General features: G+C 43.2%; 1 protein-coding gene across 1 annotated transcript; it reads left to right on the forward strand.

The window, feature by feature from the left end:
* The first annotated feature begins 13,955 nt into the window (after positions 1 to 13,955).
* On the forward strand, positions 13,956 to 16,057 carry LOC111889434 (nudix hydrolase 16, mitochondrial). The gene is made up of 4 exons (XM_023885581.3): positions 13,956 to 14,640; positions 15,175 to 15,289; positions 15,372 to 15,455; positions 15,589 to 16,057. Exons 1-4 carry the CDS (start codon positions 14,570 to 14,572, stop codon positions 15,850 to 15,852), a joined length of 534 nt encoding a protein of 177 aa, XP_023741349.1. The 5' UTR covers positions 13,956 to 14,569; the 3' UTR covers positions 15,853 to 16,057.
* Positions 16,058 to 17,001: the final 944 nt, after the last annotated feature.

Below are 17,001 nucleotides of genomic sequence, written 5' to 3' on the forward strand. Positions count from 1 at the left end.
CGACCCATCTCCTGTTTTGTGAGGTATAATCGATTTTAGGGTTTCTTGTGGCTTTGTTGAGTTGATTTGATGGCCAAATAGTCCCATGCTAGTGATGAGACTTCGGATCTGGATCCATAGAGGTCCAGAGAGCCTCATCCTTCAAGCTTTTTAGAGAGCAATGGAGGTCATGACCTTGTATAGTGAGATTTGTTGAAGATTCTTCATAATTAGTCATATAAAGGTTGTTCATGCATCAAGACTGGGACTTTACGTGTTGAATCAGTCTAGGAGGGCCAGATCTATGAATTGTTGGAGTAGATCTGACCTTAGAAGCAAGTTTGAGTGATTGCATGGAATGGACTCGCCGAGTCCGATGAGCAGACTCGGCGAGTAGTTTGAAGATTGCCTTGGACCGGCCAGTGAGTGGTCCAGACGGGTCAGGAGTTGACCCAGTGAGTCAGGGCGAGTTGGAAAGGGTTGTCATGAGGTCTGAGTCGAGCCGGGACTCGCCGAGTCGTTCTTGAGACTCGGCGAGTTGAGTCGGGGTGGCCCCGCGATTCTTCCAGGTGTAACTCGTCGAGTTAGGGGGGGGGAGTACTCGACGTGTAGAAAGGGAATCCTAGAGAGTTGGTGAGAACGTCTAGACTCGCCGAGTTGCCGTATGCACTCGCCGAGTCCGGTCAAAGTTGACCGTTGACCGTTGACATGTGTTGACTTTTTAGGGGTAGTCAACCTTATAGATAAAAAGTGTTAATTAGAGCCTTGTGATGTTATAGGAGGATTAGAGCTCGGAGGATCGAGCACGAGGGATTTCCAGGGATTGTGAGATACCGAGACACACGAGGTGAGTCTTCTCACTATACTTTACCTTGAGTCGGTAATCAGAGTTATGTGTTAGTGTATGTATGTTATGTGCATGTTATGTGTTGTACTGCATTATTTCTATGTGATCTATGCTGTGCATGTTTATAGAGTTGGAACCGGAAGGTTCATAGAGTTAGAACCTGAGGGTTCACAGAGTTGGGTGCACGGACCCATAGAGTTATGGCCTCGAGTGGCTAATATGTGTTTTATGTGTGGTATTTTGGGGAAACTCACTAAGCTTTGTGCTTATAGTGTTAGTGTTGTTGTTTCAGGTACTAGCGATGACCGTGGGAAGGCGCCGGCTTGATCTGTACACACGTGGAGGAATTTGATATAATTATGTGATCTTGGGATTTGTATGATGCATATTGGAATTTGAAACTGATGTTTTATTAAATTAAAAGAGAAATGTTTTTATGAATTGTGAAAAATAAAATTTTTAAAATTTTCGGTGTTACAAGTTGGTATCAGAGCCTTGGTTTGAGGGATTCGAGTACACCTTCGGGCGTATTTGAACTCAAACTGAGGATTTGAGATGTATTTTCCAAAAAGAGTAAAAGATTTTCGAAAAACGCAGAGCAAGAGATGTGTGTACGATCAGTCAGCGCCCGAACGGTGATTTCCCAAAATACCTTTTTATATTATGTGATATTCATATTGATATGATGTATCCGCATGCTAGAGTAGGCTAGGTATTGCTATTAGGACTAGGGTGACCTGATGTGTGATGCCTTAGCCTAGGGAGAGGTGAGCTGCTATGAGATGCTTGAGAGTGAGTAGGTAGCAGCAAGGAGCTTATGAGAGATCTATTAGAGAGTAGTCTATGCATGATAAAGTACTTGAGACCTGGGATCCAAAGAGAAGGATTTGGAGTGTATTCTGGTGCGGTGCGGACAGTAGTATTGGGCCCGTACTACTGGAAGCACCGGAGCGGTGTGCAGCCCAAGTCAGAATCTTTGGAATGCTAAGAATCAAGGAGAAAAGAGTTGTCGAGTGTGAGCATACTCGTGTGGATTCTAATTTATTGTATGTTGTATTTCAGAGGTAGATCATGGTGAGGACACGTTTGATGCCCGAGAGCAGTGGTACCAGTGAGGAGGAGATCCGCCGGATCATTCAGGAGGAGGTGGCTGCGGCCATCAGGGCAGAGATACCAGAGATGTTTGGGTCTATAAAGACCACCTTGATTGAGACGTTTGATGAGCGCTATGCCGCTCTTTCTGAGGCTGCTGCTGCAGCGGCTACCGCAGCGATTGCTGCTGCGAGGCCGCAGGGTGGGGATGCGTTGCTGTTCCGTGAGTTCAGCAACACAAAACCACCAGAGTTTGATGGTACTCAGGATCCGGTGGCAGCTATGAGGTGGATATCTGATATAGAGGGGTGTTTCTTCACTTGCTCGTCTCCTGAGCATTTGAAGGTACGGTTCGCGCTGAACCAGCTTCGCTTGGGAGCGAAGGACTGGTGGAAGTTTGTGACAGCGCATTATTCGCCTGCTGAGCTTTCTGCGGTGACCTGGGAGAGGTTCACCACTATGTTTCGAGATGAGTACGTTCCCCAGGTGGAGAGGGAGCGTTTAGCACAGGAGTTTCTGACCCTCAAGCAGGGTACTGAGTCTGTTACAGCGATCACGAGGATGTTCCACGAGAGGGCGATGTTCTGCCCTGAGCACGTGTCTACTGAGCAGGCACGTATGAGCCGCTACTTGAGCATCTTGAGGAGGGATATTCGGGAGTTCGCTGCGAACTCCTCGTACCGGACATTTGCCGAGCTTCAGGCAAATGCCCGGAAGAGGGAGATTGAGCTTGAGACTCAGGCCAGGGAGGAGGCGGAGTCTCAGGGGAGGGATCGGCGACCGGCATTGTCGCAGCCGGCCGCCAAGCGGGCCAAGCCTGCTGATCCCCGACCAGGGAGCCAGAAGGGCCGCACTTGCGGAAAGTGCGGCAAGGGTCATGACGGAGTCTGCCGAGCAGGGTCTTGCTACAAATGTGGCAAGGAGGGGCACATGGCCAAGGACTGCCCCAAGGGGTTTGCAGTGTGCTTTCACTGCAACCAGACTGGACACCGGAAGGCCGAGTGTCCGCAGTTGCGCGGAGCATCTCAGGGGTCTGCTCCTGCCGCCACCAGAGTTACAGAGAGTCGGCCTGTGAAGGCTGAGACGCCGAGAGCTCGAGGGAGAGCTTTCCAGTTGACTGCGGAGGAGGTCCGCGCCGCGCCCGATGTTGTGGCTGGTATGTTTCCTTTCGCGTATTTATTTTGATATATGATGTTGTGCTTATATTATGTTATGCGTAGGTACTTTTCTTGTGAATTCCGTACCTGCTTTAGTGTTATTTGACTCGGGTGCGAGTCGGTCTTTTGTATCTTTGGCCTTTAGCCAGCATATCAGTGCTAGTCGTGAGGCACTGAGTCGGCCTCTGAGAGTCTCCATAGCTGATGATAGAGTGATTTGTGCCACAGAGGTTTTCCGGGGATGTGTGTTAGAGATCTTCGGGGTTGAGTTTCCGATTGATCTGATTCCTATTGCGATGGGCGATGTTTGTGTCATTGTGGGCATGGACTGGTTGAGCCGATTCGGCGCGATTATCGACTGTGAGCGTCAGCTGGTGACTATATGAGACCCTAGTGGGGGAGTTCTTTCGGTGTACGGTGAGGGTACCCGTTCGGGATCAGCCTTTTGTTCGGCCGCCAGGGCGAGACAGTGTCTACAGCAGGGCTGTAAGGGTTTTGTGGCGTATGTGATGGACACGCGAGCGACTTCCGAGAGACCGAGTTCAGTTGGGGAGGTACCGGTGGTATGTGAGTTTCCAGATGTCTTTCCCGAGGAGCTGCCGGGAGTACCTCCTGTGAGGCAAGTAGAGTTTGGTATTGATTTGGTCCCGGGGGCTGCGCCTATAGCTAAGGTGCCTTATCGTCTTGCACCTCCAGAGATGCAAGAGCTATCCTCACAGCTTCAGGAGTTGCTGGGGAAGGGATTTATTCGGCCGAGCAGCTCACCGTGGGGAGCACCCATTCTGTTTGTCAAGAAGAAGGATGGTTCACACCGGATGTGTATTGATTACCGGGAGTTGAACAAGCTGACGGTCAAGAACCGTTACCCGTTGCCGAGGATCGACGATTTATTTGATCAGTTGCAGGGAGCCTCTTGGTTTTCAAAGATCGATTTGAGGTCGGGATATCATCAGGTGAGAGTGCGAGATGAGGACGTCCAGAAGACAGCGTTCAGGACGCGTTATGGGCATTATGAGTTTGTGGTGATGCCTTTTGGGCTCACCAATGCCCCGACAGTGTTCATGGATCTCATGAACAGGGTATGTAGGCCGATGTTGGATCGGTCGGTGATTGTATTTATCGATGATATTCTGGTGTATTCGAGATCTAGGGAGCAGCATGAGGAACACTTGCGGGAGGTCCTTGGGGTACTGAGATCGGAGAAGCTTTTTGCAAAGTTCTCCAAGTGTGATTTCTGGTTACGGGAGGTCCAGTTCCTAGGACATCTCGTTAACCAGGAAGGGATTCTGGTCGATCCGGCCAAGGTTGAGGCGGTGATGGGTTGGGAGGTGCCAAAGTCACCCTCTGAGATCAGGAGCTTCCTTGGATTAGCAGGGTATTATCGGAGATTTATCAAGGATTTCTCCAAGATCGCAGTGCCGCTCACCAGGTTGACCCGGAAGGGTGTTGCATTCTCATGGGGTCCCGAGCAGCAGACCTCCTTTGAGACACTTCGCCAGAGGTTGTGCGAAGCCCCGGTATTAGCTCTCCCGGAAGGGATGGAGGATTTTGTAGTATATTGTGATGCATCGATTTTGGGGTTGGGTGCGGTGTTGATGCAGAGGGGTCATGTGATAGCATATGCATCGAGGCAGCTGAAGCCTCATGAGACGAGATATCCCACGCATGATCTAGAGTTGGGGGCAGTAGTGTTCGCCCTCAAGATTTGGCGCCACTACTTGTATGGGGTTCGATGTACGATATACACGGACCATAAGAGCTTGAAGTACTTGATGGATCAGCCCAATCTAAACATGCGTCAGAGGAGGTGGTTAGATGTGGTCAAGGATTATGATTGTGAGATCCTGTACCACCCGGGCAAGGCCAATGTGGTGGCCGATGCGTTGAGCCGCAGGGCGGAGAGCACTCCATTGCGAGATGTATGTTTGAGATTGACCATGATAGCTCCGGTATTGGATGCCATTCGTGGGGCACAGGCCGAGGCTGTGCAGCCGGAGATGCAGAAGAGGGAACGGGTCGTTGGTTTGGTTTCAGAATTCGTTACGGATGGGAGAGGACTTATGACTTTTCAGGGTCGGATTTGGGTACCGTTCGTGGGTGGTACGCGCACTTCCTTGATGGAGGAGGCTCATCGGTCGAAATTTTCGATCCATCCGGGGGCTACGAAGATGTATTTGGATTTGAGGCGAGAGTATTGGTGGCCCTGTATGAAGAGGGACGTCGCATGGTTTGTTGAGAGGTGCTTGACCTGCCGTAGGGTTAAGGCCGAGCACCAGAGACCGCATGGCAAGTTGCAGCCATTGGAGGTTCCCGAATGGAAATGGGAACAGATCACTATGGATTTCATCACCAAATTGCCGAGGACTGCCAGAGGAGTTGATGCAATTTGGGTGATTGTGGATAGGCTGACGAAGAGCGCTCACTTCCTTGCCATCAGTGAGAGTTCTTCAGCAGAGAAGTTGGCAGAGTTATATGTGAGAGAAGTGGTATCTCGGCATGGGGTGCCGATCTCGATTGTTTCAGACCGTGATGTGCGCTTTACTTCCAGATTCTGGAAGAAATTTCATGAGGAGTTGGGTACTAGATTGCATTTTAGTACAGCATACCATCCCCAGACAGACGGTCAGAGTGAGCGGACGATTCAGACGCTTGAGGACATGCTTCGAGCATGTGTGTTGGATTTCGGGGGTAGCTGGGATGCGTATTTACCCTTGGCAGAGTTTTCCTACAACAACAGCCATCATTCGAGCATTGGTATGCCACCCTTTGAGCTGTTGTATGGTAGGAGGTGTCGGACCCCCATTTGCTGGGGAGAAGTTGGGCAGAGAGTGATGGGCAGTACCGAGATCGTGCTTCGGACGACGGAGCAGATTCAGCAGGTCAGACAGAGGTTATTGACCGCCCAGAGTCGACAGAAGAGTTATGCAGACAGACGCCGGTCCGAGCTTGAGTTTCAGGTCGGCGACTTCGTTCTCCTGAAGGTCTCTCCTTGGAAAGGAGTGATTCGATTCAGGAAGAGGGGCAAGTTGGGGCCCCGGTATATTGGGCCATTTCGTGTGGTTGCAAGAGTAGGCCGGGTAGCCTATCGTTTGGAGTTGCCAGCAGAGTTGGGACAAATCCACGACACTTTTCATGTGTCGCAATTGAGGAAATGTATTGCCGATGAGACGGCAGTAGTTCCATTAGAGGATATTCAGGTGGATGCGAGCCTGAATTATGCCGAGAGACCAGTAGCCATCAGAGATCGGAAGATCAAGGTTCTGAGGAACAAGGAGGTACCTTTGGTGTTGGTTCAGTGGCAACACCGGAAGGGATCAGAGATGACCTGGGAGCCGGAGCGCGAGATGCGGGCTCAGCATCCGGAGCTATTTTAGAGCGAGACTTCGAGGGCGAAGTCTAATCCTAGTGGGGGAGAATTGTAACAGCCCGGATCTCCAGGTATTTTATTGTTTTAATATTTTGAGTTTTGAGGAGGGACTCGGCGAGTTGGAGCTCAGACTCGCCGAGTAGGGTCGCGATTCTGGACGCGGGATTCGTTCGGACTCGGCGAGTCCAGGATATGGACTCGGCGAGTCCACGCTGTTTAATGAAACCCTAATTTCTCGGGTTTGGGACCTATTTAAATGGCCTTATGGCCGTCATTTGCATCCATCAGTCCATAGAGAGATACCCTAAAGGTGTTTTAGCGATTTGAGAGTGAAAGAAGGCATTTCTTGACATTTGTGTGTTGTTTAGCAAAGAAGAAGGAGGCTCTAGTCAAGAGGAGGCAAAGGGGGACTGCTATTTGGTGGATTGGAAGCTTGACCCTTCAATCTAAAGGTATAATTTCGACCCATCTCCTGTTTTGTGAGGTATAATCGATTTTAGGGTTTCTTGTGGCTTTGTTGAGTTGATTTGATGGCCAAATAGTCCCATGCTAGTGATGAGACTTCGGATCTGGATCCATAGAGGTCCAGAGAGCCTCATCCTTCAAGCTTTTTAGAGAGCAATGGAGGTCATGACCTTGTATAGTGAGATTTGTTGAAGATTCTTCATAATTAGTCATATAAAGGTTGTTCATGCATCAAGACTGGGACTTTACGTGTTGAATCAGTCTAGGAGGGCCAGATCTATGAATTGTTGGAGTAGATCTGACCTTAGAAGCAAGTTTGAGTGATTGCATGGAATGGACTCGCCGAGTCCGATGAGCAGACTCGGCGAGTAGTTTGAAGATTGCCTTGGACCGGCCAGTGAGTGGTCCAGACGGGTCAGGAGTTGACCCAGTGAGTCAGGGCGAGTTGGAAAGGGTTGTCATGAGGTCTGAGTCGAGCCGGGACTCGCCGAGTCGTTCTTGAGACTCGGCGAGTTGAGTCGGGGTGGCCCCGCGATTCTTCCAGGTGTAACTCGTCGAGTTAGGGGGGGGGGGAGTACTCGACGTGTAGAAAGGGAATCCTAGAGAGTTGGTGAGAACGTCTAGACTCGCCGAGTTGCCGTATGCACTCGCCGAGTCCGGTCAAAGTTGACCGTTGACCGTTGACATGTGTTGACTTTTTAGGGGTAGTCAACCTTATAGATAAAAAGTGTTAATTAGAGCCTTGTGATGTTATAGGAGGATTAGAGCTCGGAGGATCGAGCACGAGGGATTTCCAGGGATTGTGAGATACCGAGACACACGAGGTGAGTCTTCTCACTATACTTTACCTTGAGTCGGTAATCAGAGTTATGTGTTAGTGTATGTATGTTATGTGCATGTTATGTGTTGTACTGCATTATTTCTATGTGATCTATGCTGTGCATGTTTATAGAGTTGGAACCGGAAGGTTCATAGAGTTAGAACCTGAGGGTTCACAGAGTTGGGTGCACGGACCCATAGAGTTATGGCCTCGAGTGGCTAATATGTGTTTTATGTGTGGTATTTTGGGGAAACTCACTAAGCTTTGTGCTTATAGTGTTAGTGTTGTTGTTTCAGGTACTAGCGATGACCGTGGGAAGGCGCCGGCTTGATCTGTACACACGTGGAGGAATTTGATATAATTATGTGATCTTGGGATTTGTATGATGCATATTGGAATTTGAAACTGATGTTTTATTAAATTAAAAGAGAAATGTTTTTATGAATTGTGAAAAATAAAATTTTTAAAATTTTCGGTGTTACAAAACCGAAATCCCGTTTCTCTAACTTGTGCGAGGGTTTGTGGCTGATTTGAGTGTTCTTATGGAACTTTTGGTGTAGAAGGAGTCTTGAAGGAAGGAAAGCTTGTACTTCTATCTTGTGGATCTGAGTTCTAATCTAGTTGTTGCATCCTCCAGAGGTATCAAGTTCGAAACTTGCTCATTGTTGTGATAGTTTTGGTTTTGGGTCCATTTCTAGGGTTTTATGTCCAAGCTTGAAGGTTTATGAGTTGGATGAACTCTAGAGCATAATACATGTCCTTTCATGAGTATTTGGTGGTCTGGATTCACAAAAATGAGATTTTGGTCGTTTAGAACTCCCCATGCATGTATTAAGATAAGTAAAGAGAGTCTTAATGGTTATGTTTGGAAGTTGGGTCCCATTAAGACATGCAAACCGATAAAGTTGCCAACTTTATCAGTTAGGGGCTTGTATTGAAGCTTCCCTGAGGTTTGGATGCTTTTGGCTGAAATGGTTAAATTGCAAATGGAGTTTTTGGGTCCGAGTATTACGCCCCGTGTAAGTCCCAATACTCCTCGCGTACTGGTCTAGTTGCCCCGATCAGGATTTTCGTGTACGCTGAGCGTACCAGGGGAGGTACGCCCCGCGTAGTCCCATTATGGGCTCGTTGCGTTTGGTCTTCACACCCTTGGGTCGTTTGTTGGACTTGATGTTGGGCTCTGGGCCATCTTGGAGTATTGTTGGACTAAAAGAAACGTTGGCCTTAGGACAAGGCCCATATGGGGTTGGCCTTGATTTGGAAAGTTGGGCCATTAGTGGGCCTATGTATGTTCTGACGTATTAGGTCCATAAAGACAGGATGTATAATAACACATAACCCAGTATAAGCACATAAGACCCTCCAGTCTATAACATAAATAAGACCCTCCGGTCGCACAGTAATTACCACTCAGGTAAGTATAGTGAGAAGACTCACCTTGGATGATGAACAGATCCTATAAATGCTACTAATGCACACCGCCCTCTAACATCGATCAAAACCCACAATTAACCCAATTAGGATCTAAAACCAAGCCCCCACACATTAAGTATGTAGATGGTCCTTAACCTAGCCCATAAATAACCCAAGCCCATTGGGCCCACCAATGCCCAAACCAAATGCGCTCACCAAGGCCAACCCTAAACTTAAGTCCAAAATGGCAATCCCTGCACAAGGTTCCAAGACATATATATATTCCTCTGACCAAAAATCTCCAATACAGCAAGCCCAAACCAAGACCCAACACTTAGGGCCCAAAATGAGATCTAGCCCAAAAGGCCCACAATGAGATTACGCGGGGCGTACCTCCCGTGGTACGCTCAGCGTACATGCAAATCCTGATCGGAGGACTTAATTCAGTACGCGGGGCGTACTGCTCTAGTCCACAAACCTCAATTTTTGACTTAACCACTTCAGCCCAAAGCATCTAAACCTCAGGAAAGCTTCATTATAAGTCCATAACCGATAAAGTTGGCGACTTTATCGGTTTTCATGTCTTAAAGGGACCCAACTTCCAAAAATAACCATTAAGACTCTCTTTACTCATCTTAACACATGCATGGAAAGGTCTAGACGACCAAGTTCTTATTTTTATGAATCAAGTAACCCAATGCACTTAAAAGGACAAGAGATTTGCTCTGGAGTTCACCAAACTCATAAAGTTCAAATCTTGGGACATAAAACCCTAAAATGGACCCAAAACAAGAACTATCACAACAATAAGCAAGTTTCGAACTTGATACCTCTGGAGGATGCACCGACTAGATTAGAACTCAGATCCACAAGCTAGAAGCACAAGCTTTCCTTCCTTCAAGACTCCTTCTTCACCAAAAGCTCCATAAGAACACTAAAATGAGCCAAAAACCCTCACACAAGCTAGAGAAACGAGACTAGGGTTTGAGAGGGCTTGGATACTGGAAATGGTGGCTGGAAATGAGGCCATCATGTTCCTTAAATAAGGACATTCCAAGATATTAGGGTTTTCTTTCTGGACCTAGTACGCCCAACGTACTAGGTGGCTCCCACGATCATGCAAAGCGCATAAGTACGTTGCGTCTACTCAAGTGTACGCATAACGTACCCAATTGCCTCTCATTTCTCAATAAGGACTAATCTTGCCAAAACTTCAAACTATCATATCTTCTCTGTTATAAGTCCGTTTCCAACGAACCTTATATCCACGGAAAGGTGGCGAGAAGCCCTACACTTCGAGAAACTCATCACAACCTCAAAACTCCAGGAACGAAACCCAAAATTCATAAAAATCGAACCAACGCCTTCATCGATACTCTTGGACTCTAAAGCATAACCCGAACTCTTTTATCATAGAAACTACCTTATCCATATCCAAAGTTAGCCTATAGTTTCTCCCTTATGGCCTTAAAACCTTCTCATACTCGGATTATGGCCCACGAGCCTTAAATCACAAAACGATCCGGAACAGGATGTTACACTACGAGGTAAGCATGAAAGTTGTAAAAATGAAGGGATGAAAGTGACATTTTAGAAAGTTTAAAATTGAGGGGAAGGGGATAAAAGTGACACTTAAAAAAGTAGAGGGTGAAACATGAAAGAGGTGGAAATAAAATTTTAAAAGTTTCAAAAATAAAGGGATAAAATCAAGATTTTTAAACATAAAAGAATGGAAATCATCATTTTCTAAAGTAGAGGTTAAAAAATGTACGTGGGTAGAAAGAAAAGGGTTAAACCAAAGCCGGTAGATAACTCCACCGACTTTTGGTATTTCGAAAATATATAATGTGAAAAGCGAAAAACCATAATTTGTTATATTTTTATAACATTTTTGGCTGGGTTTGTCGGCAAGAGAAAAATTACTGTAATTGTCCATGTGGTTTGTGAAAATTGCGCGTTTGGTCCACTTTTTTGCACTTGGACCATCCATAACATATTATTTTGTTGTGTTTATTCGTCTTTAACCAACTTGAAATGACCCTTTTGCCTTTTGTATTTTTTTTTCCAGATTTTTTGTTATTTATTAACTACAAAAATAAATTATATAATTAATAAATATATAGATCATACTCCCAACCCCAACCGAACCATCTAAACCTCTCATCTCACATATTATATCTCTCACTCTCTTATATCACTCGAAGGATATAGAAGCCTAAACCCTACCACTAAAATCGTCGCTTGTCGTCAGATCGCTGTTAGAACCATTGGATTATCGTCTCACCATTAGACCACAATCTCTTTATATTTCTTGACTTTCTCTTCTTGTTGCTTTTCTCTACCCCACTATCTCGCTGGATACCGATGTCGATCTCTACCTATCTCGTCGGAAATCGTCGTCGCCACCATCGTCGACTCTCTATAGTTCACCTTCTTCATCTCTTAGCTAGATCTGCGTGTTCACTTTCTTCTTGAACTAGAATTGTTTAGTGGCGATCGATGGTAATGGTGGTGGCTTCTGGGTGCAGTGACAGTTGATCTGAATCCGATGGTGATGGTGGTGGCTTCCGGTGGCAGTGGCAACATATTTGAATATGATGGTGGTTGTGGTGGCTTCACAACGACGATGGTGATGTCGTGTAGTGTTCAACGACGTTATGGTCTCGCCAAAGTTGATAATGGAAACTAAGAAAAAAGAAGGGTGGGATATTCAATTTAAGTTTTAGGTTAGGGTCAAAGGTGTGGGTGATGGTTTTTTTCATTGGTAGGAGGTGTTTTCCTGAAGACGGTCGAACATAATGGGTTAAGATGGTGGTGGATAGTGTTTTAGGGTTTTCTATGGTGAGAAGGTTTAGAAGAGGAGTGTGGGAGGGGGTTGTGAAGCGGACCATTTTAATTTGTTTTATTAAATAAATATAAACCAATAATAAAACTAAATAAAAAAATCAAAAAGGGCAAAAATGTAATTTCAAGTTGGTCAGAATCGAAGAACACAACAAAACAATACATTAGGAATGACTTAGGGCCCGTTTGATATTGGTCTGACCGAGTCGACTCAGACCTTTTTGGCTGACTCGGTCAGCCAAAGGTGTTTGATAAACATATATTGCGCGTCTGAGCGGGAAATAAACATCTGATTGGGGAAGAACTTGGATGTCAACTGACTGAGAAAGGGAAAAAAATTCCAATCGTACCCATTGCCCTAATGTATCTTCCAGCGCCTCCTTTCTTCTTCTCTTCCCGCAGTTGTTTTCTTTCTCCCGTGACCAGCAACCCATCCTTCATCTTCCAGCCACCGATCGAAGCTCATTCTTCATCTAATCAGGTACGTTCTGCTGTTAAGTTCTGATTTTATGTCTAAAGTTCCGATTTTATCTTTAAAAGTTTCGATTTTTGCCATTCTTTCTCTAAAATTTTCGATTTTTTGCTCTTGAATGTTTGATGTTCACTTGATTTTGCTGTTAGATTCATACATACCTGAATTTTATACTGGACCTTTGAGTGTTGGCATAAAAGTAAACTACTTTGTTAATCTTTAAGGTAACCTGTTGAAAAGAACTTGTTACTACTCTTATTGACATGTATTCAAAATGTGGGTGCATAGATAGTGCAATGAGAATCTTCAATGAAGCAGATAATAAAGATGTTTATGTTTGGACAACAATGATATCAGGACTTTCAATCCCTGGACTATGCAAAGAAGCTTTGGAATTGTTTGAGAATATGAAGAATCTTGAAATCGATGCCCAAAAGTTATTTGCTCGATCTGGACAACTACAAGAAGCCCAAAAGTTTGTAAAATTCATGCCAATCAAACCAGATTCTGTAATGTTCAGAACTTTGATTTGGGTTTGTAAAGTTCATGAAGACACAGAAAGATTGGAGCATTTGATTGAACAATTTCAAGATTCTTGTTCTTATTGTGGGGCTTATGTGTTGCTTGGTAAACTCACTTTTTATTGGGTTGTTTATTGAAAATGCTTGAAATTATAGCTGTGTGTAGCAGGGTCAATGGTTGGTGTTTGTTATGTGCGTGTGTTTTGGTGGTTGCAGTCATAACAGTTGGCGTGAGTTGTGTCATGGGGACTTATGAAAGTGGATTGAAGATTGGAAGATTGGTATTCAAACGTTAAATTGAATTTAATGATCTCATTACAAAATGCATTGCTATGTACAATGCTTCCCTGGAGTTGTCTTGAATTCAATGGTGATGGATATTGACAATATTGCCCTTTTGGAAATCATGAACAAAGTTGTAATCTAGGGTGAAAAATTATTGATGATTGAAATATGGCTTCAAAAGTGAGGTTTTATGAGGTTCTATTGTTGTTGAATGTTTTTTTTTTCCTGTTGAACTTTTGACTTTTGTTGTTGAGATTGATAAATGTTCAGAATTTGCAATTGATTTGGTTGTTGTTCAGTTCATGTTTGTTGTTCAGTTCATGTTTGTTGTTCATATGATCATTTGCTAATGATGTTGATAAATTTATATGTTTATTGATTTTGCTGGTTATGTTCTCGATGAATTCATCCCTTTGCTTATTATTGTTGAAAGGGTAAAATGGTCATTTTCATCAGTAAGCATATGCAGTCAGATTAACAATCAAACAACATAATTTCTTACTCAATCAGAATTTCTTATCCAGACAAATCTTTCTCAGTCAGCGTTTTTTCAGTCAGCAGAAAAAATAAATTTAAAGACCAAACATGCAACTGACCACAAAAATGATTTTTGTTATTGGCAAAATAATACATTTTCTAATAATACCAAAAAGTGAGATATATCGCTTGAATAAAATCCAAAATCAAAGCATAGGAAATAGAGTGGAGCTACCAAACGCTGCAGATAATCTTCCATGGTTTGCATGGGATGGAATCTTGATATTTTGAGTCACAATTTGTTCTTTGTCAAGATTTTAGATTCATTAACACTCTATATATGTAACCGACCCTGTTGCGTCCCCCCAACTTGACACCTTCCTTCCGATCCAAACACACAAAATCTCCGATCCGTGCGCCTACCCCTTTCCCCACTTTTCTCCTTTCTCCTTTCTCCTTTTTCCCCTTTCTCTCTCATCTCTTCAATCCCTCTTTTTTTCTTTTCTCTCTTTATTCTTCTTTTTGTTTCCAGTAAAATAAGCAATAGAAATCAAAGAATCAAAAGGGATTGATGGCATTGAGAAGGAGGTGAGGTTGGGCGACACGCATTGGGAAGGAATCAGAATCTTTTTGCTGCTGAAAACAGGGTTGGATTCGTCCGGAAAAGGAGCTCTGAAAAACAAGTTTTTTTTTTTTTTTTTTGTGAGTGGTGTTTTGTCTTTGTTCGATTCCCCAAGAAGGGTATAATAGCAGACACAAAGAGAAAGAGAGAGATGATAAAAGGGCATTGTTAGGGATTAAACTGTTTAGGTATATGTATTGATAGTGAAATGTCTGAATTGGTGGCCCGCACTGGTCGTCATCAGCAGCGTTATGAGGCCGGTTGCCGTCTCATCGCCGGGTATACTGTTCTCCCCTTTCTTGTTCCTCTTCGTGTTTTAATTTATAAAATTTCCCATTTGCCTTTGTTTAATATCAAATCCAGAATATTCCCCTAACTATTTCAATCTTTAAGCTTGTTTATAAGAAGCACCTGCATTCTCTTTCCCCAAATTTAGATAGGTTATTCTCGATTTCTGCTTGTTGTTGAGTTATTCATACATCTGTCAGTGTAATCCAGGATTTCTGTTAAATTGCGTAATTCTTCATTCAATGCTTTCTGTTATCTTCTTGAATCTTGCTTTCTGTTCTACTATTCAACTCCAGTAGGGAGTTTAAGACGCTATAGGCAGCTATTGCATATGAAGTATTCACTTCCCCGAGTTTCTCCTTGTTCTGTAAATTAGCTTCTGTGGTAATTGTTAACAAATGAGCAACACAACAACAAGCTTGTAACTATCCATTTTGGCATCTGCAGTTCATTTAGTAAGAGATAAAATGTTGATATATGAGTTTCAATAGTTCTCAAAGTAACTTTCTTTATGATTATGATTAGGTGCATTCCCTTCAGGTTTCGGTACTCTGAAGGCAGTAATGGTAGCAAATCTGAGAAGATTTTGGAGGTACTAATGATCAACTCTACAAGTGGACCTGGTCTTTTGTTCCCAAAGGTACAAATTACAAACAACTCCATTTTAGTTATTGGTCATTTTGTGTTTGATTTTATGTTTTGGAATTGTGTATTATTATTAGGGTGGATGGGAAAACGATGAAACTGTTGAGGAGGCAGCTGCACGTGAAGCATTGGAAGAGGCTGGAGTTCGAGGGGAATTAATGGTCAGTTTAAGAATGCTCACTCATGTTATTTATCAGTTTTTTTAGGCATCTCCTTTGTTTTTATATATTAGTATCACAATAATATATTTGAAAATAATGTTAACTATTGTATCTTTTATGACATTATCAACAGCATTTTCTGGGGCACTACCATTTCAAAAGCAAAACATTACAAGATGAATTTAGCCCTGAAGGCAGGTGTCGAGCAGCAATGTTTGCATTGTTTGTGAAGGAAGAGTTGGATTCATGGCCAGAACAGAGCCGTAGGGTCAGAAGTTGGGTCACAATACCTGAAGCTGTCGAGTGTTGTCGCCATTCATGGATGCGTGAAGCTCTTGAAAACGCCTTCAAAAAATGGACTGCTGATGCTATGATCATATTAATGGAACATCACTAACTCATCGACTTTTATCTTTTCATAAAAAGAAAAAAAACATGTTATCATTTTGCCTTTGGCTTCTTCAACCAGGTTTCTTGTTTTTTAGGCACAACAAACTGTTTCTATCTTTTAACTGTCTTTGGGTGAGATTTTTTTTTTTGAATCAGTTTAAGACTAGTGTTGACACTTGAAACTAGTATTACCCTTTTCTTTCCTTTCTTTACTTTGGTTACAGTTTTCAAACTAAAGAAGATCGGGTTGAGTTGATTCTGTAACATACAAGATTTTCTTAGACAAAAGAAGCCCGATGAAAAAGCTTTTGTGATAAAAATTTGTTGGTATCTTTCAAACTATAATCTTGGTCTGTTGTTATACTTTGAGAAGCATAAATAATTACAATCTACGTCTTGCCTAAAATTTGAAGAATTTGTTGTTGGTTCAAAAAATTATAACGTGTAATTTCACATGATATGAAATGAATTTCCGTACTATATCATGGAATTCGAATATTATCGGATAAAGTTCATGTTATAATATGAAATGCATATTTACCTTTGGAATTGTAACACAGAGTTCACACGGTATAGCCTGGAATATACATATAATAACATTAAATTCACATATTAAAAAAAGGAAATAAGATTTAATAAACTGTAATCTGTTTCGGATCCTATGGGTGATCCAAATGATTACCTTAGCACTCCAAACATATCCTGAAAAAATATCCAACATTTGGTCCTATAAACAAATGTAAAACCCAACAACGGGAAATATCCAACATTTGGTCCTATAAACAAATGTAAAACCCAACAACGGGATAACAAACTAGGATGCGAAAATACGATAACAATGTTTAATAATGAGAGAAAAATTGTATCAAGATATAACAAATGAAAATGGCAAACAAATAAACTTATGGACACGAGCACTTAACGTTGTTCCACAATAAGAGTGATTGTGTACATTCACAAAGAGAAACAGACAACTTGTATTATCAATTAACAATCAAATTGGGTTACAAATAACTTACAAGTGACCAAAATAAAAAAACAAAACCCTTTTGTCTTCAAAGAGAGGAAAGAGAAAAACTAGTGTAACACTTGAATCTTGGTATGTTTCATTATTGCCCTTTGTTATTTTAAAAGTTGCATTTTTGGTCCTTGTGTA

The sequence above is a fragment of the Lactuca sativa genome, chromosome 5 (genome assembly GCF_002870075.4).
Source record: "Lactuca sativa cultivar Salinas chromosome 5, Lsat_Salinas_v11, whole genome shotgun sequence".
NCBI lineage: Eukaryota > Viridiplantae > Streptophyta > Magnoliopsida > Asterales > Asteraceae > Lactuca > Lactuca sativa.